The 23,344-nt window shown below is 46.1% G+C and overlaps 1 protein-coding gene across 2 annotated transcripts in view; it reads left to right on the top strand.

Moving 5' to 3' along the window:
• The first annotated feature begins 567 nt into the window (after positions 1-567).
• Positions 568-23,344, top strand: part of SUPT20H (SPT20 homolog, SAGA complex component) — a 33,858-nt gene continuing 11,081 nt past the window's right edge. Inside the window, exons 1-22 of one of the 2 annotated variants that reach the window (XM_078865029.1) lie at positions 568-656; positions 1,755-1,816; positions 2,602-2,646; positions 2,772-2,839; positions 3,624-3,690; positions 5,341-5,467; positions 5,696-5,799; positions 6,270-6,386; positions 6,586-6,639; positions 7,010-7,149; positions 8,532-8,694; positions 9,499-9,555; positions 9,922-9,996; positions 12,225-12,400; positions 12,970-13,002; positions 14,216-14,333; positions 15,347-15,452; positions 16,212-16,367; positions 17,497-17,914; positions 19,166-19,263; positions 19,678-19,775; positions 20,208-20,300. In XM_078865029.1, the coding sequence (XP_078721155.1) occupies positions 1,814-1,816; positions 2,602-2,646; positions 2,772-2,839; positions 3,624-3,690; positions 5,341-5,467; positions 5,696-5,799; positions 6,270-6,386; positions 6,586-6,639; positions 7,010-7,149; positions 8,532-8,694; positions 9,499-9,555; positions 9,922-9,996; positions 12,225-12,400; positions 12,970-13,002; positions 14,216-14,333; positions 15,347-15,452; positions 16,212-16,367; positions 17,497-17,914; positions 19,166-19,263; positions 19,678-19,775; positions 20,208-20,300 (2,316 nt within the window). In that variant the 5' untranslated portion in view covers positions 568-656; positions 1,755-1,813. The remainder of the gene's footprint in view (positions 657-1,754; positions 1,817-2,601; positions 2,647-2,771; positions 2,840-3,623; positions 3,691-5,340; positions 5,468-5,695; positions 5,800-6,269; positions 6,387-6,585; positions 6,640-7,009; positions 7,150-8,531; positions 8,695-9,498; positions 9,556-9,921; positions 9,997-12,224; positions 12,401-12,969; positions 13,003-14,215; positions 14,334-15,346; positions 15,453-16,211; positions 16,368-17,496; positions 17,915-19,165; positions 19,264-19,677; positions 19,776-20,207; positions 20,301-23,344) is intronic. The other variant, XM_078865030.1, reaches the window with a different exon arrangement.

The following is a 23,344-nucleotide window of genomic DNA, read 5'->3' as shown; positions in this document are numbered from 1 at the left end:
TTTTATTTGTATTATTTTATTACTTCCCTTCTACGTGACTTTACCGAAAGAAACAAGAAAATAAACGAAAACTCGACTCATTCGTCGATAACATAACTACCCTAAAAGACAAAACAAGCATATATATAGAATCGGCAATGTCACTCAATAATCGCCCATACATAGAGACACCGGAGAGATAGAGTGGATTGCATCACAAGAGTTTGGAGAATAATTGCAACTTGTTAGGAACATACCAGTCAACCCCTTATCAGTGCCCTACCTTATTACAGACCAATTCAGACCGTATCGGTCACCCCGTGACCCTTATAAATCTCAACGTTCATCCTACAAAGCCCCAACACCAGGGAGAAACACAAACAAATAGACAAACACGTTTTTTATGCACGTATTAAAACTCAATTTCCCTGTACAAGCGTACAGGGTATAAACCGCGTGGGTTAACACCAATTGGAACAAAAACTACAACAACATAAATCCCACGTGGGCCGGAACCTTTTTTTCTCTCTCGCTCACTCCCGCGCATGCGCGGCGCGAGCTGTTGGTTTCGCCCCCGGAGCAAAGTGCCGCTCGGACCCACGTTGGCCCCGCCCCCTCGGTGGCGGCAGGGGGAGGAGCGATGGCGGCGGTGGGGACGACGTTGGCGCCAGCGAGAGGTTAGTAGCGGCCTCATCATCTTCCTCATCATCATCATTCTCATCATCACGATTATATCAGCCTTGCACGATGGTTGCTAGCGAGACGTGTGTTCGACGATGATCGCTGTGGTGCAGGCGGTGGTGGTGGTCCGCTTGAGCCCGTGGCCTCTTGCTCGAGAGGGACGCCGCGGGCTTTGATTGTGTGATACCGATGACCCAACATTTTGTGTTTGTTTGTTAAATAAATCAACGTAATCGATAATATACGCATGTGTGCGTGCGTGAGTGTGTGTTGGTAAGCGCGAATGATGTGCACGCGCCGTCGTGTAGTTCATAAACACTGATGTATGAAATGATGCGTTTCGTGGATGTACCCGCTCTCGTCGCGGTAACGTGGAAGTGCCGTGTTTGCTTAGGGATCTTTTGCGTTTACAGGAGATGGGCACCCGACTCGCGCTCAAACTTGCGCGGGAAGCAACTTGAATCTTAAAACGGCAAGCGATGCTTTTGCTCGTTGCGCCGAGTAATAATCTCTGGCAGACGACGTAAAAAGAACGAGGTGAAAATGCCGAGGCGTCGTTGACATCTTTATGATTGAGCCGTAAACAATAGCATGCGAGCTCGGAGTTGAGGCAGTAATCTGTATGCCTCGAAGAAGGGTTATGGAATTATCGCATTACAGAACTGTACTGTATTGTCATGTATCCAGGTAAAGCCTTCCTGGGTCTAAATACAATTTTTTTCAAAAACGATCCTGTTTTTGTCAATGGCATTTTGAATAGCGTTTTGCATTGGATAGTGCGTTATATGTTACGTTGTATTTTACTTGTGTATTTTTATTGAAGAAAGCTCTTTAGTATTTTAATCAGGTTTTGTATCTTGTGTGCATCTACACATTTTCATCTATATTGTTGAGGTGTATTCTGTGGTATGCATGCATCTCTAAGTATTTCATGTGGTGTATGCGTTTGTGTAGTTATGTAATATTAGGAATATATCAATTACAGCTATAGTTCGCTTATAATGTCACGAAGTCTATTGCACAGTTTCAGTGTAAGATTCGCTGAATAATATATTGGACCATGTTAATGTCGTGTATGGCTGTGTTCTATCCAGGAATCGATGCACCCTGACCCCTTGTTGGGGTGAGGGGTGAGAGGACCTCACCGTTTAAGATGGTGCGTATTATTCCGCAGGAATCCGTTTTTGGATATATGCAATGTTATATTGCTGTTACATTTCTAGTTAGGCAAACCGATAGGCTACTTTTTGCCGTGACAATAGAAATGATATGTCCACCCATCCCAATGACGACACAAAATCTTCATAACCCCGAAAATCATTATGAAAATTACCACACGGCATACCAATGTACAGATCTGTGTAGGTTTTGCGCATGGCTGACTTGGGAAAATCTAAACAAAAAAGAGCTCTCTGAATAAATTGGTTTGTCAGCATTTTTTAAAATAAGTTAACGTCTTTTGTCACTTGAACGACATGTGCACAACAAATGCTACTACCTCCAGGCATCTCTGCTATTGCCATAGTTGCTTTTCCAGTTTTAATTTGCCAGTGTGCAGAAAGTGAACTAAAACAGGGACGTTTGCAAGTAACTGTTCATGAGTCCTCTAGCATCTGGACATTTTGTGGATGCATCATATTTGTATCAGGCCCCAACTCTACCAATGATTTGTGTAAAATGATCTCAACAGCCAAGTTTCTCAAGAGCCTTCTGGTCTAACTGATCGAACCCACCCTTATTTTCCTATAATGGTCTTTCTTACCAAAACCATTTATAAAAGGTCAAAGTTGGCTTTATAATCAGATATTTGCATTATTGAGCATAACCAAAGTTAACTTTCGCCTCTATATGAAACGATATGGTCATTGTGTTTTAATTTGCAATGCTGATGCTCTATCAGGGCCTAATGATACCTACATCTTTCATGATTTTCTGATGCAGGTTAATCAGGCCAAAGCACTTGAATACGCACTGGACCGTGCAGAGGTGTGTATATTGTAAAGATAATACAAAAAAGCAACACCCTTCTGGCACTCTTTAAGCCATTATAAACATTCAGCATTTTGTAAATATACATATGTGAATTTATTCTTGTTTATATTTTTTTTCAGTACATAATAGAATGTTCTCGCCAGCGACCACCCAGGAGAAAAACCACTGCAGCTTCGGCAGCAAAATGGTGAGCTCTCTTGCATTTTATAAGTTGTGTTACTGTGTTTCCTCAATATACCAGATTCATTCAGGGTTGGGGTGCCCCCAAAATATCCATTTTCTTGCACTTAAAAAAAATAAAACGTTTAAAATAACAAAGAATGATAAAAAAAAAAATCACAAGCCAGATCTGGCATGAACAATCCAATGCTTCAGTTATTACTACACATTTGAGACGGAGATTGCCTGGCACATGACGCTTCTGTGCAGTGTGGAGATGTGGCTAACAACAAGTTGTCATCGCTTTGCACAATATTAACAGCTTCAAGAGGAGAAATATTTCAATGTTCTGGCTGGTTTTAAATTGATAGGGGTACCTCCAAATGCCCCCTAACCCTTGCCACTTGAGACACGTGGAATATCCGCCCATGTTTTCTTGAGACACGTGGAATATCCGCCCATCTTTTTTCGAGATACGTGGAATATCCACCCAATGTTTTCTTGAGGGCAAACTGGATTTGGTACTAAAATGTCGTTCCCATCACTTGCACGTAACTGGCTTCCAAGTGAAGCAGGTTTGAGTTCAGTACTGCCATTTTAGCCAGATTTATTGGGATTAGTAAGTGTAGTTGGTGATTTTCACCCTGCAGAAAATGTGATGTGGTTATTGTTGTGAGATACATTTTTATCTATTTAGAAGAAGCTGCTGTTTCCTCTAAATGTTCACAGATGTGCTGTTGAATATGTATTTATACTACCAGCTACCTAAACTTCAGATTGAAATTTGTAACACATGGTGTTTTGTTGAATAGGAAATCTCTCCATCAGAAGATGTATGACACATACATTGAGGAAAGTGAAAGAGAACCTGAGCTAAAGGTAAAGTAATTTTTAAAAAATCAACACCCAACACATGTGTAGCTTTGTAAAACACCTATTTAGCAATGCCAGTAGTCTTGTTTGCACCATTTATTTAACCAGGAGATGAAATAAACCAGTTGAATCTGCTATGACCAAATCACCTGGTATGAGCCAAAAAAGATGAACAGGATGAATTCTGGATACTGGATAGTTCTTGGATAAGTTACCACTCGGTAGAGAATCGGTTGTTAAAGGCTTTGGGGCTATGTGGTAGGCAGCAGCAAAAATCCATTATGGTTCGTTCGTTCATTTCTCAGTCCACTTGTCCTGGTGAGGGTCGCGGCGGCAGCATGTTCAGTACGGTGGTCCAGATCTCCCTTTGCCTGGTGATAGACTCTAGCTCTTCCTGGGGAATTCCCAGGTGTTCCCAGGCCAGCCGAGCAAAATAGTCCCGCCAGCGTGTCCTGGGCTGGCCCTGGGGTCTTCCCCCAGTGGGACGTGTCTGGTCTAGTTCCTTCACCCGAGTGTCCAGAACAATACGGCCTTAGATCATGGGACCTCCTTAGCCAGTACCAAAGTATGCGAATAGGTTTTCCCCTTTTTCTGGCAACAAAACAGGTGGTAAGATGTTAAAACACAAAACTGTAACCTTTTACAAGGAATCATGACTGCATTAACCACAATACTTGTGGTCAGAATGCAAATAAAAAACACTCTGATAATATATGCATTGTCTTTTAAACTGATTGGTTCACACCAGAGACAGCTTTCTTTCGAGCCTAGTCTCAAACGGTGTTAGACCAGAAGACGCCAAACAGCCTTTTGGCGTCTTGTTTTGTTGCCAGAAAAAAGGGGAAAACCTATTCTCAAATACAGCCTTAGGTCCGATAATACAACTATAAAGTCAATCATTGACCTTCAGCCCAAGGTGCTCTGGTACCAAGTATACTTATGAGCATCCTTGTGTTCGGACATGGTGTTTGTTATTCACATTCTGGAACTAGTGCAGAATTTCAATAACATCTCATCGTTCGGGTTCAGATCAGGGGGAGGCATTCCTCCCAATCACGTCTCTCCAGGTATCCAGCACCCAGCCGGGGGTTTGTGAGTATCCCCACACCCACCCGGGGCCTCTCACTAGGGGTTACTCTGGAATAGGAGAGAGACCACCCCCGATCGAGAAGTTTGGTTCCCGTGCCAATGCTGTGTGTGGAGGTGAGACCGATTATATTTAGTTGCTACCTTTCCACCTCCTCCACCAGCTCTGGCTCCTTCCCCCCTAGTGACGTGACATTCCATGTCCCAATAGCTCGTGTCCATCGCCAAGGTCCAGTAGTCTGTGTGAGACCATCTCTCTCCCTGCCATACTGGCATCGCACCCGCCCCTCACCCTTTGTCCTCCGAATGGTGGGCCCTAATCAATGTCAATTCTTGCCAACCTGCACTGAGAAGCATGGTAAAACATCAAATAACCTGTATGGTGTAGGTGTCTGTCATCAAGCAGTTAATTGACAAAAGGAATGTACGTGTGCAAATATAGAATTAGTGCTTGTCTTGTATTTCTGTAACCTGGCTGCTTTTCAAACAGTCACATTTCCTGATCAGGACATGTTGGGTCCCGAGCCGCTCACTGACTTGTGCCGCCCTGTGCGGTGTTTGTGTGTACAGAGGCTGCGGCGGAATGTGAAGCTATTGGAGAAAGTTGTGAATCAGGAGCGGCCGTCGTGCCTGGTGGTGAACCTATACCCGGGCAACGAAGGCTACTCGCTGCTGCTCCGTGGCAAGAATGGAGCTGGTACCCAACATCTCACTTTTTTCCCGAAACCAAATCATGAGGCCATCTTGTTGCGGTTTTGTCCTGACTCGGCTAGGAAAACGGTCAGTGTTAAACCTACCATTCTGTTAGGGACCAATGCTGGCATGACTCGGATGTGTCGGTAGAAAAGAGATATTTAGAGAGCATATGCTTCGAGTCGGCGAAGCTAACAGGAGGCATCTTTGTGTTTTGTGTGTGCTCGTGTAGACTCTGAGACGATACGGCTTCCGTACGAGGAGGGCGAGCTTCTGGAGTACTTGGACGCGGGGGAGCTGCCCCCCGTGCTGGTGGACCTTCTGGAGAAGGCGCAGGTTTGGCAGCCTCTAAAATATTGTCATGTATACAGCATCAGGCCTGTCAGAGGTGGCTTACTACATCTCTAGCACTCTTGTAGGACCAGTAAACAGTGCAATGATACGATACAATTTAGATGTATTTAGCTTCTAAATCGATTGGGAGGGCACATGTGGTGAGGTGAAGCGTGGGTACTTCCACATCTTCTACAATGTCTGGCCAGTATGGAAGAGTAGAAAACAAATACCCTCTTGAGGGGGGGAGCCCTTTAGAACTCCGTCTAGTAGAAGCCCTTCTGCCACCATCGGCGTGAGCAGGCATTTGCAGGGCTCTACTCGTACCTTTAATGTGGTTACGTTTAAATGCTCTATAGATTTAAATTGTATTGCATTGGTGAACGCAGATTAGAAACGACAGTGCATTATATGGAGAGCCTTCACGAAGCAGTGAGTAGAAAATGAGTGATGATGACTGTTGCCTTTCGCAGGTGAACATATTCCACAGTGGATGCGTGATTGCCGAAATCAGGGACTACAGGCAATGCAACAACATGAAGGGGCATATGCCTGACACAAAGCATGTTCTGCTCAAGCCTACCACACAGGTAAAAGTGGATGAGTATTAGAATGTTATTTATTCATCAAGGTAGGCTTCATGGAATCCCATGACAATTCGTATTTTACATGTGGAGGGACATTTTTTTTAGTACCTTCAGAAATCTCGGTGATACACTTCAACTAAACATTTTTGTGCCCACTAACAAAGTTTGATTTCATCACTAATAGACTCAATGTTATTTTCAGACCCTGATCTGTGACATCAATGCCATAACAAGCGACAGTCACAAGTGGACTCAGGTTTGTGAATCATCCCAGACTGCAGTTGAGACCACATTCACATTGGGAGCTATTGTGTTTGAATTGTGATGAATGCCAACCTTTGGGATGGCAGAGCACCCCCAGAAAGTATGCGGCATGTTATGTTTGTGCGTGTTTAATTGTGTGTTTGCTTATGACATGGAGCAATAATGCAGTGATTAGCGCTGTGAATCTGGTGACTTAAGTTCGAGTCCTGCTCACGGCCAAAATTGGTGACATCAGCAAACAAAGGCGGCTGGGCGTGGTGCTTGTCACATCATGCGCCATGCCAACCTTCATAACCGCACCTGCCCCAACAGTCTGTATGGGTACATGGGGGATCTTTGTATCTATATGTTCGACACTGCAGGACGACAAGCTGTCGCTGGAAAGTCACGTGCTGCTGGCCGTCACGGAGCCGCTGTGCCTTGACCCGTCTGTGACGGTGACGTGCGTCGCCAACCGATTGTTACACCACCGGCAACAGCTCAGCACACCGCCCATCCGACGGTACTGTGACATCCCACAGCAGCAGCAGCCCCCCCTGACTGTTTACCCCTGTGTTGGCTGTACATCGAGAGGTCTTTGAAAACCCTGATTATACTGGTCGTTGTGAGTCGAGCTCGGCTATCCGATTATATTATTTAAGAAATTTGTTTACTCTGCTGATTATCAGTTCAATTACACAATTGGATAACACGGACATTGTTGGGGGGGTGGGGGGAATAGTCCTCCTCCCATGTGTGTCACTTGACGCAAGGTGTCATTGGCATCAGGAGTGTCACACAGAGCGTGGTTTGCTGGAGGCAGGTTGAGGGTTTCCTGCCTTTGGGAGGCAGCAAGTGGGGCAGTCGCAATTTTTTAAATGGCCGGAGTAACTTATTACAATTTTCAGCCAATTGACTTGATTGTCCCAACTTTAGTTGTAAGTCATATGTAGAGGGAGTATTTACACTAACACATAGACACTTGGTAAAAACAGGATTTGACACCATAAAAATGGAGCAACTACAGAATTGCATGTATCACATGTGGTTCATGTATTATAATTAGTTTGAAAGAGAATATATTGGTGATTACACTATGCAAGCTTTTTTTTGCATCTTTGGCAATGCCAGTGTCTGGCTCCCATGCACAAATTACATGTAATTATCTGTATGCCTCACAAACACAAATTGTACCAATTAACCAACCTAGCCTGCAGTGTTGTACAGTTCTTGTCTGTTTGCCAAATGGAATACTGCTAGAGTGTGCATAGAGTACATCCTTGAAGCACCTGGCTAATTGAGGGGTGAGGTACCCTGGTATATGTTGTTCACAAAACCTCGTTATTTCCTTTCAGCCCATTGGCAGCTTGTAATGTTTTTTTACATTATTAAAATGTGAAGAGGGATTAAAAAAGCGACTACTGAAACCACCGAAAATCACGTTGCGAATATGTAATATTCAATTCAGGGCTATAGCAGTTGCTGTACAGTACTAAAATGGGACTCCCTGGACCGTTTCTGGGCAGCATGGAGATGCAGCTTAAAGCAAATCGGCGTTGCTGTGCACATTTCCATTTTATGGCTTGTGTTAAATAAAAAAATACAAAAATCCAAAATTTGATTTTAAAATCTTAGGGCCTCCCAGGATACCCCGTAAAATACGGGACAGGGTATTTTTTCTCACCAGATGTACATTTGTGCAAGTGTCCAGGGCGCCACTTGGTGCTCACACACATTAATGCACCAGTCTCGTACGATCCGCATCTGTGTGCGGTTGTACATACGTGTGTATGTTTAACTTCTTCCGCACCGTACGAAGCCAACCATGCTAATCGGGGGTGTGGGGGAAGTTTAACAGGAGCCGAATGCGCTGCTTACCCACCTCTGTCCCGTCCGCGAGCGCAGGTGCGTGAAGCGGCACGCGTGGCCGGCCATGATGCGGCAGCAGGAGGCTGCCTCGCTAGCGCCACCTCCGGAGCTGCGGCTGCACACCTACCTGAGCCGCAGGAGAGAGCGGCGCCCACCAGCACCCCCGCCCGTCGAGCTGAAGCTCTCACGATCCAGCACGGTCCTCTGCTCCCCGTTTATTGCCTTCTCTCTCTCTCTCTCCACACCACACCCCACTGATCTCATTCTCACTGATTACCGTTTCCACTGTTGTAGCCACTGCATCGTAACCACTCGCCATCCCTGCCTTGTCTTTCTCTTCACTCATACCCCCACTGATCCCACTTTCACTATTAGCCACTTCCACTGATTTGTAATGTGTGTTCGGGATACAGTTCTACACTCACCATCCCTGCTTTCTGTCTCTCTACTTGAACCCCCACTGATCCCACTTTAGATGTTAGCCACTTCCACTGATTTGTAATCTGTGTTCACTTTCCATTCTTCCTTACTCCTTTATGCACATGCACAAATCACTCTTACACGATTCTATTACGAGTTAGGATTCAGGGTCATGATTTAAATCACAGTTCAACACTTATTGTGGCATACGTAGAATTTAAATTGGTATACATCTTTAGTATTCATGATTACTTACATGTTGAATAATTAAACAATCTTTTTTTAAGATGATCAATTCCATGCATCATGCTTGTATTAAACCACAATTGTAAGAATTGATAACTTTCAATTTACGCCCATGATAATACATCAAAGTATCAAGTACCTTAAAGCACCTCTGCTTTACATTATATCAATGCAGTCCTGTTCTGTTTCCTCATTCCTGGTCATACTCCATTCAAACACATTGCTTTAAAATGTATGGAAAGCTATGACTTTCATAGCTATTTCTAGATGATGGTTATCTCAAACGGGCATTTCCTTTCGGTGTCATGAAACTTGTTTTGTTTGGTTTTACTTGCAGAGCGTAGACACTTGGAAGCAAAGGCCTCAGCAGCTGTCCATTCCAAGTGAGCTTGACGTAAGTTTATATTTGTGTATTTTACTTGATGTTACCAAGGTTCATACTTTTAAAAGCTTTTCCTTACTTTTGGTGGAACGATGGCACAGTGGTTGGCAGACCGTGCTTTGAACCCGCGACTTGAGTTAGTGTAACAAGTGACATCTCAACCAGTCATAGCCGCTCCACTTCACCTACCCACACTGGTCAGCATGGTGAAGTATGGTGAAACATCTCCCCATGACCCTGACATGGCATGGGGATGCCTTTGCCGAGCAGTGAATTGACAGAAGGCCTGTAAATTATTACGATTGTTGTTTTGCAGTAATATCCGTAGAACATTCCTGTACATTAATCCATTTAATTTTCTCGCCCATGTCTGTGCAGATTGAAAAGTATTTTAAAGTGGAGCCACGGATTAAGACGGAGGATCCCACAGCATTGCCGCAGGAAACGACGCCAGTAAGGATCGCGAAGAGGGAATATGTGGGCAGGCGAACACCCTTAGCGAGTTTTAACCAACTTCCGCACTTGTTGTCACACTAGCCACGAGCATTCACGTGTCCAATTCCAGCGGGTTGTGCATGCTATCAAAGTGGCCCTTTGTGGCTTCCACAAAGTGAAAATCGATGCAGCTCTGATTTTCTTGCACACATTCATTTAAATTGAGGCCTGCAGACTAAAATGGAACTTCATGGATACATACAACCCATGCCGGGGAGATAGTTGAATGAGCAGAGCAGTGAGTTCCGAGAAGTTATTGAGTTAAAATCCCAAACAGAATTATCTTTGCCCGTCATGTCTCCACACCACTGATCCTCGTTGCCGGTTTTGAGACAAGATGTTGGTTGCTGGAGTGGAGGGAACGCAAAGAGGATTTTTGAGAAATGTATCTTTGGGCCTCCACATACACGGCGAGCAACCACGTCACACACGCGATGCTCAGATGCGCCTTACCGTAGGCCTCCGATAATCTGGGATGGGGATTCCCGCAACTTCAGAGGTGGGATCGCTGATGGGATGATAGGGTACTTGTTAAGCATATGACACATTAGCACAGGGTATCCCAACTCCAGTCCTCATGACCCACCACAGCCCATCTCTCCCATGTCCAAATACAGATTAAGTAGCTGCATGCTACAATATTCAGGGAAACATTCCGCATTGCGGTCATCTTCCACGTTACATTTTTTGGTCGCATGGCCCAATTCTAACTTTTTAAAATGTTTATTTTTTTAAATTTGTTATATAGATAATTATGTGTGCACAGTGCATTTAAAATACAATCCCCACTTAATGTGAATACTGTTGTTTTTTAATTTACACGCATTTTACTGCCAATAAAGACTTTCAATTGCATGCATTGTTATTTACTTGATATAAATATTGCATATGTTAATAATAGCAACACTTGGCTTTAGGAACATTGAGAGATATCGTGGTGTTGTAAAATATGTAAGTGCATTAGGTGATGAACATTTGACAAAATGTCAAGAAATGTAGAAGGATAATGAGCACTCAGGGGAACGGATAGCATAGTAGTTTTAAACATTCACCGGTTTCTACCCTGGGCGGTTCGGCATGGTAAAAAGAAATAGCGGTTTTTCAACTCTGAAATGTATTATGTTACCATTCTGTTTCTTTTTGATTTAAAGCTTTTGTGACGGCAGGGATTCATATTCTTGATTCTTTCGGTAAAGTCACGTAGAAGGGAAATAATAAAAATATAAAACAATAAAAATTCTCACGACGTTTCGACTGCAACACAAGAAATCATCATCAGGTGTGAAATCCACAGCAAGAACATTTGAAAAAAAAAATATTGCTGTGGATTTCACACCTGATGATGATTGCTTGTGTTGCAGTCGAAACGTCGTGATAATTTTTATTGTTTAATATTTTTATTATTTCCCTTCTACGTGACTTTCCCGAAAGAACCAAGAATATTCTGTTTCTTGTGGAAATAAATTATGAATCTGTAATGAAACCGGGCTCACAGAACACTTTGTATTGTAAAGCTCAGGTAAAAGCTCTCCATCACGATGGGAACAGTAAGTATGTGAACCATGTTTAAATAAATGAAATGTGGTGGTGGCCATGTAGCTCTTAGAGAGCAGACCTCTAAGCTGGATTAGAATCCAGGCCAGTGCCTGTGAATAAAACCAGGGTCTCGAGTGCAGTGAGTTCATGGTCTTAAGCCTGGTCACCCTTTACTGCACACAAAATAAACCAACACATTACATTAAGTTTTTTCATTACATTAAATTCCAGCAATGAGAGTAATACATAAATGTTGACTATCATGAGACAAACTTGGCTCTCAGTAACAGGACGGGTGGGAAAGTGCTAACCCTTTACTCTGTGGACCAGAAGTCACTTGAAAATATCTCAAGTACTTTGAAATCCACTTCCATGGGCTGTTATCTAACAAATGGTTTTCTCCTATGAACACGACAAGGATAGATCAGAATGCGGTGGGAAGCTGCTGTTGTCGGTCGCACATTATGACGTTCAACTCGCTCGTGGTTACAAATCGCTTTTTCCGATTGCTCGCTCGCTCTCAAACTCCGTTACCTCTTGACAAAGCGTGGGAGCGCAATTGGTGCGCGCATGTTATCGAGCGCGTACGCCTGTATGCATTGTCGCCGCTGTGTTGCCCTACTGACGGCGACGCGGTGCGGCGCGCGCAGGCCCTGGAGGACGAGTACCAGTTCGAGTACGAGGGAGGCGGCGGCGGCGACTGCATCTCGCGCCTCGTCATCTGCCGCAGCCCCGGTGGCGGGGACGCCTGCCGCGGCGAGATCTACGCGGGGACGTTCCCCGGGCGAGACGATGACGAAGATGGCGAAATGCCCAGCGGAGCCAAGTGAGTGTAACTAGAGGGAAAAAAAATTGTTAACGAACTATTAACTATGTTAAAGTTACCGGAGGACCCGGAGAACATGCAAACTCCAAATAGGAGAGGTTATGATGTCATGTCCCGTTTCAAGTCCCAACCTACGTGGCCCATCAACACACTAATTTTATTCTGTGGCGCACCAGAAAATTTTGTAATAATACCCTGTTTTAGGCAGTAGGCATGATATAAATGTCCCCCTCGAAATTTAATGACTTGCCTCAGTTTGTGAGCGTGGCTCAATTATTTTTAACATTGTGATGAATGCAGTGCCTATCGGGGCCGCAGGGGTCACATGACCTTACAGCAGACGAATGGAATGTCGATTCTCACACCCGTGATTCTGTACCAGTATATCACTGTCTCGGTAGCATAAGAACTGCAGTTGATTTATCGATGTAATATTACATGCCTACTCAAAAGTCGAGAATTAATGTTTTGATCGAAGGGTTTTTAAGAAATGTTCCATGCCATTGCTGTGTTATTTAACAACTCGTATGTCGTCCCATTACGCTGACGCTTCGCCATTGTCTTCACAGATTTATTTTGGCATCAAAAGAAGAAGCAAATCGGTAAAGTTTGTTTATCATTCTTGCAAAACATTATCAGCATGCTCGGTACATAGAATATTTGTGCAAACTTACATTTCACGCTATAATCGCACTGCTGTTGTTATTTCAAGTGCAGGATTTAAAGCTTCCGCTTGTGACCGCTGTGTTGCTAGGAACGCTTTTGTGTTTGGCGTATCAAGGTCAGCACAGCATGATTTTCGGCCGGGCGTGGTGGCACACGATTGTCGGTTCAGGGCTTTAGAGGCAGGGGGGGTTGTTGGTGGATCACCGTGGACGACCAAACCCCCCGCCGGGCTGCAAATTGCCTGGGAAGTGGCAGTCCAGCAAATGTGTGTAAATACTTCCGTTTGGAGCTTTGAGTGTTTATCCCCCTGTTTGGTTGGGTGCTCTTCATGCACACACGGGGCTACCACTCTTCAGGCCTCTCGTTTCCTCCTAAAATTAAACTTGGACCCTGAAATGATAAATGACGGTCGGACATTTCGCGGCTGTTATTTTAACTGGGCTACGTTGTGGGTAGCAGAGGGCAGTTTGGCAATATCTATAGTTGTAATGTACTTTATATGTCCCCACATTTGTGTCCCACCTTCAGTGAAGTAACCTAATATAACCTCCACAACCCAGATGGCAATGGGGCAAGCCTTAATCTAGATTGACAAAGGGCTCTAGATGTCTGCACACAATTAATTACATTTATATGTTCCTGTTTATTTCATATACCACCACTGCAGTGCCACTCAAAATTCAAGTTTGTTACTTTTAAGGTCACACCATCTGGTTACATTCATTTGACTGCTAAATTGAAGCACTGCGAGTTGAGAAAGAATCTCTCTGTTCACTCGTTGCTCAATAGAGTTGAAAAATGCATTACAGTCAACACACACGGAGTCATGGTGTAGAGGCATAGACGCAGAGATGGAGACGATGGGTTCCTAAGCGACCTGTAAATGTCAACTGATGAGAGTGATATTTTCAGCCGTTGACTTTTAAAACAAAATGAGGGGAGGGTGTGATCAAATAAAACTGAAACTTCACTTTACCAAGTGCATATTGAGTGCCACGCTTTAACCACCACACTCTTAAAACGGTTCACTGGAACTTAGTCAGATGGTCACAGATGTCTTCCCGAGTTTGCGTCTACTCGGGCTCAAAATGACAGTCGGATGTATTGATTAATTGATTAATCGATCGATCGACCTGGCGCCCGACGCAGGTTCGTTTCGCAACTCAAGGATGTGATCCACGCGGATGTGAGGCAGCCCGTGAATGTGAAGCACATTTCCAACGGCCACTGCCAAAAGCTCACGTTCATCAACGATCACGAGAACCAGGTGAGCCCCCACGCCCCCTCTCCACCCCCCCTTCCCGCCCCTCCCCTGCCCCTCACTGAGTGTCCTCGCTTCACCCGTTTTAAGCCTTTGCCGTAACCTAGGGTGATGGCGGTTGCCATGAACGTATTCCATTAGTCTAGTTTCCTGGTGTGTGCCCTTTGAGATGTAATGTCATTTATAAATGGGAAGGCTTGGATTTATAAAAATAGGAATGTTGAGTGATAAAAAAGGAACCCCACGCAGGATAATTTCAAGAGTAAATGTCGTTTCATGGTGAGATTTAATTTAGTCAACAACAAAAGGAGACTTTATAATATGAGAAGTTTAAAAAAGTAATCATCAGACTTGAACCTTGGAGCACGTATGGTGGCTACAGATAATGTATCGGAACAAACAAACATGAATGCTTGGATGAACACTTTATCCAAGGAAAACTTAACATAACTATAATATATTTATTTTCCAGCAAAAGTCAGTTGGGTCACAGCTGAAAATCCAGGGCTGGTTTATACTGGTAGGAACCACCTGGTTCCACCAGCCCACAGGGGATTATTGTGTCCGTCCGTCGTGCAGGGAGGGGCTGGGTGGGGACGGTGGGGAGGGGCTGGGTGGGAAGGGGAGGGGCTGGTTGGGGAGGGTGGGGAGAGGCTGGGTGGGGAGGGTGGGGTGGGCGAGGGTATGGCTGGGTAAGGGGTGGGAGGGGTGGAGCTGGATGGGGAGGGGCTGGTCACCCCGTGGTGCCCTTATAAAACTCAACGTTTAACCTACTCACGCCGGCTTGTGCCCGCCCTCACAGTCGGGCATATTTGCGGAATACACCACGCCGCCGTTGACCCTGGCCATTGACCGAGCAACCCAACATTCCTACCAGCTCCCTCCGCAGGAATGTGTTTTTTCTGTCCATTGGGAGGATCACGTTTTAAACCTTGGACTTGATACATGGGCAGTTGTTAGTTTTATTAAGCCTCCTTAGCACCGATTAAGAATCTGTTGTTGTTGTTCTCAATGCTCAGATGTTGGAGCCCATGGTTTCTTCCTCCGTGCTCGGCAAGGGTTTGCGGCATCGCCCTCCCCCTATCAAGCTGCCAGGACCCGGTGGGAGTAGCAGTGGCTCCGCAGGTAACGGCAGATCCCATGGTCTCCTTACGAGTACACGGGCAGCGCCCGCAGAGTCGTTTCATCTGAACCGTCTTCGCCTGCAAGCACGTAACGAATGTATGATTAGCCAGCCGTGCTAATCGGAGGTGGGGGGAAGGACAACAGACTAACCACAAAAAGCAGTTCTAAAGAAATTTGTTTTCAGTCTAGATTTTAAAAGTGCATAGCTCCAACGGCTTCCTAATATCAGAAGGAAGAGGGTTCCAGATGTCTGCAGAAGCGCTTCTGACATAGATTCGAATTAGAGATGGAGTGAGGGAACAAAAATGTAGACACAAATATACATTAAATGCGATGAGAGAAAATAATTGCAGACAAGGTAGAGGTGAGAGATTAATGAGCTTGTTGATGTTCATTAACTCATGTTTATTAGGATCTGAATTTGAGATGAAGTTTAATGGATACCGTTTTTGTCCCATGAATTTAAGGCCCCTTTTTAAATGCTTGGGCATAAGCTTTTGCTTGGTTTGCTATGCCCCCATCCTTTGCTTTGTGATGCAGTGGTATTTAAGTGACAGAATAATGCAAATCCTGCCCCTTATCGTTAGTTTACTCGGTTAACACTCGGTTCGATCCCTTTCGCCGCCACACCTGTACTCACTGATGGCTGCAACAACATTGTTGCCGATCGCACAGACCACACGGTTATGTTGCACTACATCTTGTTTCCCTGATTTCATTGTTAAACGCGCCGCCCACTGGTTTGACTCTCACCTCCAGGTTACTCCGTGTTCAGTCCAAGCGGGAGCTCTTTGAAGTCATCAACATCAACCCCACCACCGGCCGGAAAATCTGCCGGGAACCGGAAACACTCCGTCGACCTGGTGCAGCAAGGCCTTCTTTCCCCGCCTGTCATGTCGCCCGCCACCTCCCAGCGTAAGCCTCGCCCGCCACCGCCGATTCACGCATTACCAACAATGATTCAGCTGCAGGTGGCAGGGTGGCTCGGAGGTCAGGGTGCTGAGCTGACACTGCTGTGATTAAATCTAGGCAGCTGCCTATAATTAAACAGCCAGTTTCTAAAGTTAAATGAGTCACCAAAGAGCGAAGAAAGATTTTGGGTTTTCACTCAATTTGGCTAAATTCCAGCTGTGAGAATTCAAAATGATCAGTTTGGCTGTCATGCAGAGTGGGTGGGAAAGTGCTGCCCTCTACTGCATCTCAGGGTTAGCTCGTTGATATCCACTTCCGTGGGCCATCCTCTTACACGAAGGGGGTTTTAATGCCCTGCGAGAGATCCGAATGGCTTCTTCATCTTGTCAGGATAAAATAAAACAAAAAAAAGTTTTAATTTTGAAATGTGTTAAAAATAAATTAACTACAATTTGAACTTTTTCTTTAGCAATATAGCTTTTTTTCAGAAGCCACCTGGCCACAAATTAAAGCTGAACGAAGTGGCTTATTTGGAAATTTACAGCAGTCAGATACTCTAAACACATGTTGATTATGAATGTGGAGGGAAAAACTGGAGGACCCGGAGAAAAGTCCACGCGACCACGGGGAGAACATGCAAACTCCAAATATACATCTTGACTTAAAGCTTTCGTGACTGCAGGAATTAATATTCTTGGGTCTTTCGGTAAAGTCACGTAGATATGTTCAAAGAAAATAACAAAAAACTAAGACGTTTCGTTCGCAACACAAGCGGTCGTCTTCAGGAAAAGGGCGTTAGCTTCCAATGCAAACTGTTTATCAGGGGTTTGAAATGAGCGTAGCCCAAATGTCAGCAGCCAATGATAATGTAAGTGGTGGGCAGCCCAACCCGACGGTGGTTGGTTTTCCACCAATCAAAGGGCTGCCAGGTGAAAATTATCATGTTAAAGAGAGATTAGCATGTTAATGGCAGATCACAGAGCCAAAGAGGCTGTGCTAGTGTGCATCATTGTCAGGATCGAACCTACGACCTCCTGCGTACCAGGCGAGGGAGTTAACATCTCGTAGGAGGGGGAAGATTATTTACATATAAATAACCTGCCCCCACCACATCCTGCGTTTGTGTCCCAAGGCTCGGGAACTCCCAAACCGTCCACGCCGACACCGACCAACACCCCGTCGTCCACTCCACACCCGCCGGACACCCGCACGCCCACGCCCACCGCCACGCCCACCATGACCCCGACGCCCCCCGATAGCGGCGGCGGCATGGGCACGTCCGCCGCGCTCGCCCTGCAACACCAGCAGCAGCTGTCGGCGCTGGTGGGGCCGCTGGGGCAGTCGGTGGCCGGATTCGCGCAGGGCGGGGGCTCGGCGGGGGGCGTCATGATGACCATCCCCATACACAGCATGGCGGCGGCCGCGGCGGCCGCAGCCGCGGCCGCCTCCGTGCCGGGCCCTGTGCCGGGGACGGTGCCCCCGCCGTGCGGGTCCTCGCCCACGCAGGTCATGCCCGGCGCCGCCCTCAACCTCAGCAACTACCTCGTCTGGTAGGCACGACGCGGCTGGCTGTGGGTGCTCGTGGGGAGCCACTGTGGGAGCCGCTGTGGCAGCCCATGGTTGGGGTGGGGAGCGGCGGTGGTAGCGCTGCTACGCTGCGAACCCGTGGTCCCGAGTTCGATTGCCGCTCACGGGCCAACAGCAGTGATGATTATCTGAATCAGTCCTGGGCCTCCCTATATACTTTTGTGTGTAAAGCCATGTTTGGTATTCTGTGCAAACAACTGGGGTTGGATCTGCTCTGTCAGTGTCATCTCTTGTCTCAATTGTTCTCTTATTGCTTATTGCATTTTTATCTGTAGTCTAGACACTTGGCCAGCTCATTTCTGCAGTAACTTTTATTTTTGTTCATTGGAGTTCCTCATACTCCAGCAATCAGGGGCCATACATCATACATCAGTTAATAGCCTTCCTGAATCGATATTATCTTACGGCTTTCTATCATGTCTGAATTTTATAGAAAGTCCAATTGCAACTCCAGTAAGATAACTCTAATTTGTTAATTACTTCAAACGTGCTGCCGAATGATCGAAAATTTACCTACTGTACATTCAGCTATTGCATTAAGTTTGAGCAACAAACGGAATAACAAACATTTCTTTGACGTTTGAATTTCATCAAAGGTTCTGGAAAAATGAATAAACTCAGATTTTTTTATTCTCAGAGTTAAAATATAGCCAAGTTAAATGCAAGACTACATTAAATTGGATGGCATTTTTTGTACCATTCATAGATTAGTGGACTGACCCTCAATCACACCCGGTTTTATAAACATTCAGCTGCCTCTATTTGAATCTAGCGTCTCAACGTTGTTGACTCGGCACTCTGACTTCTGTTCTGCCTGGCCTCTTTCATCATCGGCAGTTCTTCTAAACAGTTGCGTAATAATGTTCATGTAAAGTCACACGGAACATCATGTTTCTTTCAGATAATCGCAGCAAATAAGCCTCGTTAATTTTCCATTGTTAATTTTTTTCAAGTCACACAGGAAAACAGAATGTACACTAAAAAAAGGCTAACGAGCACAAGAACAAATCATGCTTGTCACATTTGTTAACGTTGACAATTTAATTTCCGTGATTGTGCTTTCTGTGTATTGAAGTGTGTCATTGCAAATCGGTGCACCGTCTTCACGTGTAATCGCTGACACTGAGGTTGTTGTTCGCGTGCCCCGTTTCAACACTTTCCCCCGGGCGTACCTGCTTCGCCGGTGCTGCCTTTCCCACCTGGGCTCCATGAAGCAGTGGAGCTCAGCCCCTCCTGACCCCGGGCAGCTCGGCCAGCACACTCACCGGCCTCATCGGCTCCCCCGGCGCTCTGATCCATGCCGCGCACACCGGTACGAAACGCGCGCGCGCTTGCGTTGGGCACGACACGTTAACTGCACAGCACGCGCACCAGTGTTCTTCACTAATTTTCAGAGGGGGTCCGCTTTTGCCGATAAGGCATCCGTGTGCAGGTCGCCACACATTTGAAACCATTGGGTTGGACGGTTTCACATTTGTGTATTGTCAGGGGCGGCACGTCAGGGGCTGCCCAAAAGGCCACCAGGGGCCACCCGTGGCCTGCCAGCCTTGCATTGAAGGAACACTGACATGCACGTTATGGCTGTAACACAAAGCACATTCACATTCGCGCAAACAGCCAAAAAATCATATACTGTGGGGAGACATATATGCCAGACATTGGGAAACTACTGATGAGAGAGAGAATCATTTGTTCCGCGACAATGAAAGCTTTTGTTGTCTCCTAGGTGCAGCGTCCCCAATGGCGTTTGGGTCACTGGTGGCTGGAGCCAAGAGCCCCCAGGGCATGCGAGCGGGAATGCCAGGCCAGCTGCCGATGCTGCAGGTAACGCAATGACGAACGCTACCCACAAGCCTTCGGATTCCACACACATGACACAGCAGCCTGTACCTGCCCGTAACGAAAAAAATACAACATGATTAAATAAAGGAACAGTGTGAAATGTAGATGTTCGAAAATGTTCAGCAGCGTGAATAAATGTGTTTTACAAATGGACCTGATTTCACCGCTACAGACAATACTCTTGCGTGTCTTGACCTTTTGCTCCTTCTTTAGAACTGCTGTCTTTGCTATTGCCTCTGCTTTGTGCTTCCTATTTCTCCACTTTTCCTCCAACCGGGTCTGCAAAACCTGCTGGGGGGGGTCCCCGTCTCCTCCTTTGGCACGTCGCCCTCTGGCTATGTCTCCCGCCCCCCACCCGCCCTGCTTGCGTGCGTTGCGTGCGCGGTGCCGCTCTGTGGGCCCCTGCGCGGGTAGCATGTGCCGGGCTGCCCGGGCATGAGGATGCATGGCTCCCCGCTGGCACCTCCTACCCCATATGGGCACAAGCCCGGCAGCCTGCTCCACCAGGTACACGCAAGTAGACTATGGTGGCCGCACGCACTCAGGCACGCATGAACTCACACACGCACTCAGGCACGCACGAACTCACACACGCACTCAGGCACGCACGCACTCAGGCACTCACTCTGGCACTCGGGCACGCACGAACTCAGGCACGCACACACTCAGGCACGCACACACTCAGGCACACACGCACGTACTCTTGCAGGCGCACGGTGGTGTGTCGTCGCCCGCCCGCACAAAATGCATGAAACAGTAACACGAGCGCTTCTAGGAAAATCGGTGCACTTACCACAGAACGTGTGGTTTGTGCGCAAATGAGCCGCAGAGGCGAGAGTTGGTGAATCGCGTAGATTTGTGAAGTTCACAAACCCCCACTGGGCTAAGATGTGAACGTGATGGCAGCACAGCATGTGGGATGTTGCCGTGGTGTAATGGGTAGCACACTGGGCTTGCAATTTAGGGGTTGCCGATTGAATTGATCTCCTGGCATGGCAGTTGAAACAATGGGCAAGTGTCTTAAATTCCCCCCCACCACCTCAGTTCACCCAGCAGCAATATAAATGGGTACAGCCACAGTTAGTCGATCAGCAGCTTGCTTGTCATGAGACCGTGTGTGAGATAGTGTACCTCTTCTAAGACGTCTAGCTAGTGTGAAAGAGTAGGCCAAATTCTCTTTTTAGCGGCTCTCTTGAGCTCCCTCCGTCTGATGACCCTTCCGCCAGCAATGGCGTGAGCAGGTAATTGCAGGGCTGCACCTTTACCATTTAGCAAGTGGGTTGTTAACCCATATGTGTTATCTGAGTTTTATTTTCTGGTGTGTGTGGGTTTTCACCAGGTAACTCTGGTTTCCTTCCACATGTTAAACACTTTAAAAGAGAAATGTGCCAAGTATGCCAATGCAGGGTGCTCCTTAAATTGAGCCTTGAGACTCGGGCATTGCTAGATAAGTATGTGACAGTATATTATTAAATGTGCAAAGAGCCTGGTGGCTCAGCGGTCAGAACGAGCGACTCGCAAATCGGAAGGTTGCGAGTTCAAATCCTGGTTTGGTATTGGCTCAACCCATAATCCCTCCGGGGATCAAAAATGAGTACCACTTTGTGGCAAAGTCAGCGGTGGTTGTCCCTTTGGAGAGAATCGCCCCTGCTATAGGAATGCGGAATTTCCACCTCTGGCTGAGGACCTCCATGCTCATTTGACCAGGAAATGACTTTGGCAGTAGGTGGTGAGGTCTTGTACATTCAGGTGCCTCCCCAACAGCAGGGTTATTAAGTTGGTTTGTGCCTCCGTTTCTCATGGACTCAGGGACGGGATTGGTTCCTGCCTTCTCATAGTCGTTTCATGGTGACGTGTTCTCGTTGTTAGTAATACATGACTGATATTTTCACACTCGCTCACTCACGCGTATGTTCGTGCATGCGTGCACACTCATCCGTGCCGTGCGGTAGTGCAGCAGTTAGCGGCGACCCGAGTTCGATTCCCGCTCATGACCTACACCAGTGACGATTATCTGAACCGTTCTTGGGCCTCCTCTAGGTCGACCCAGCCTCAAAATAAGTACCTGGTGTGATGTGTACACATCGTCACTCGGGAGACAAAGACGGCCGGGTGTGGTGCTGGCTACCCACCCCCTCGTGTGCTGTGCCAGCCTTCATAAGTGCTCGCTAACAGCACTTGCTCCAACCGTCTGTTAAGGCTATACGGGGGTACCTTTGTCTTTGCATGCTCATCCACTTTTCTTGCCTGCTGCAACCTCTGTTCCCTTGCAGGGCATGACAAATTACATATTCCAATATCCGTGACAACCAACGTTTTACGGCTGGATGATCAAACATAATGGGATGCTTTTGTCAGGGACTACGAGGGCATATTTTTTTGCTTGCTGCAAAACATTCCCTTCATGGAAATAGAGAAAGAAAATAAGATTAATTCAATTACTTCAAATTACTCTTATTTAAAAACAAAAATGAATGCTTTTATCAAGTCCATTCGGAAGCATCCGAATGGTTTCTTTTTATTCGGTAACCAAAAAAAAATACAAAGCTGTTTTTCCCTCCTCAGTTGCATTCTTTTTTTCTTGCATGGCGCGAGACACCACACCCCACGTGGATGGCAACCCCACGTTCATCCCGCAGGGCAGGACAGCTCGGCATTGAGGGCACGGGCACGATTGGCAGCAAATTGCCATAATGGGCAAAGCAAGCGGAGGCTTGTTTCTAGCTTGGCGATTGATCCCGGAATGAAATCTCAACTCTGTCCATCATTGCAATCACACGGCTTGCTGTGTCAGCGACGCCCTGCTTGCTAATCTGTTGGCGCAATTAACCTTGGAACCAAGCGGCGTGCCGTGTAGCAATACCGCACGTTCCTTTTTCCTTTTCGATCGCACGTATTGTAGCTTTGTGTGTTTGGTGGCGTCTGTTCTTGGGCAGCTTTCAAATACGATCTGAAAGAGTGATACAAGGGACAGCCCTGAATTGGCAACATGCCACGCGTTTAATATTATTCGCAGCTTACATTTCTCGCGGAAGTTAGCTACGCAGGTCCAATACATGTGTACGCTCTTTCAGATAAAAATTTAAATGACTGGAACAAGCTGGATTCGCTATATTATTTTAGCAAAGGATGGAAACGCATTTCTCTCCGTTGAGAATTACTGTTAGGGAGCCTGGTTTTATTTAGTTGTGTCCTTGGAGAACTCTTGGAGACATTTTGTCTTATCCTGCCTTCCCCAGTGCCATCATTATCCCATTGATTTCCTGACCTTTATCGGATGTCATCTGTTCATTACTTCCACTATATTTCGGAAACAACGGACACCACGGTTACTTTCTTTCGTTTACCAGTGTTTTTTCTCAGTTTGCTTTCATTGCCACGAAGAGCACTGTATTAGTTGTTCTAAAAATATATATAGTGCAGTACTTTGAGGGAAAAAAACTTTTTCTTTTTAAGTAAATGACATCTCAATGGTATTGTAAAATCCAAAAGTTGTGTTCACATTTAGCTGTGTTCTACAATGCATGATGTGATCACCTGTGTTAGTTTTG

Source organism: Lampetra fluviatilis, chromosome 19, assembly GCF_964198595.1.
Source record: "Lampetra fluviatilis chromosome 19, kcLamFluv1.1, whole genome shotgun sequence".
Taxonomy (NCBI): Eukaryota; Metazoa; Chordata; class Hyperoartia; order Petromyzontiformes; family Petromyzontidae; genus Lampetra; species Lampetra fluviatilis.
The sequence above is the reverse complement of the archived record's forward strand: the minus strand, read 5'-3'. Positions and strand labels throughout refer to the sequence as shown.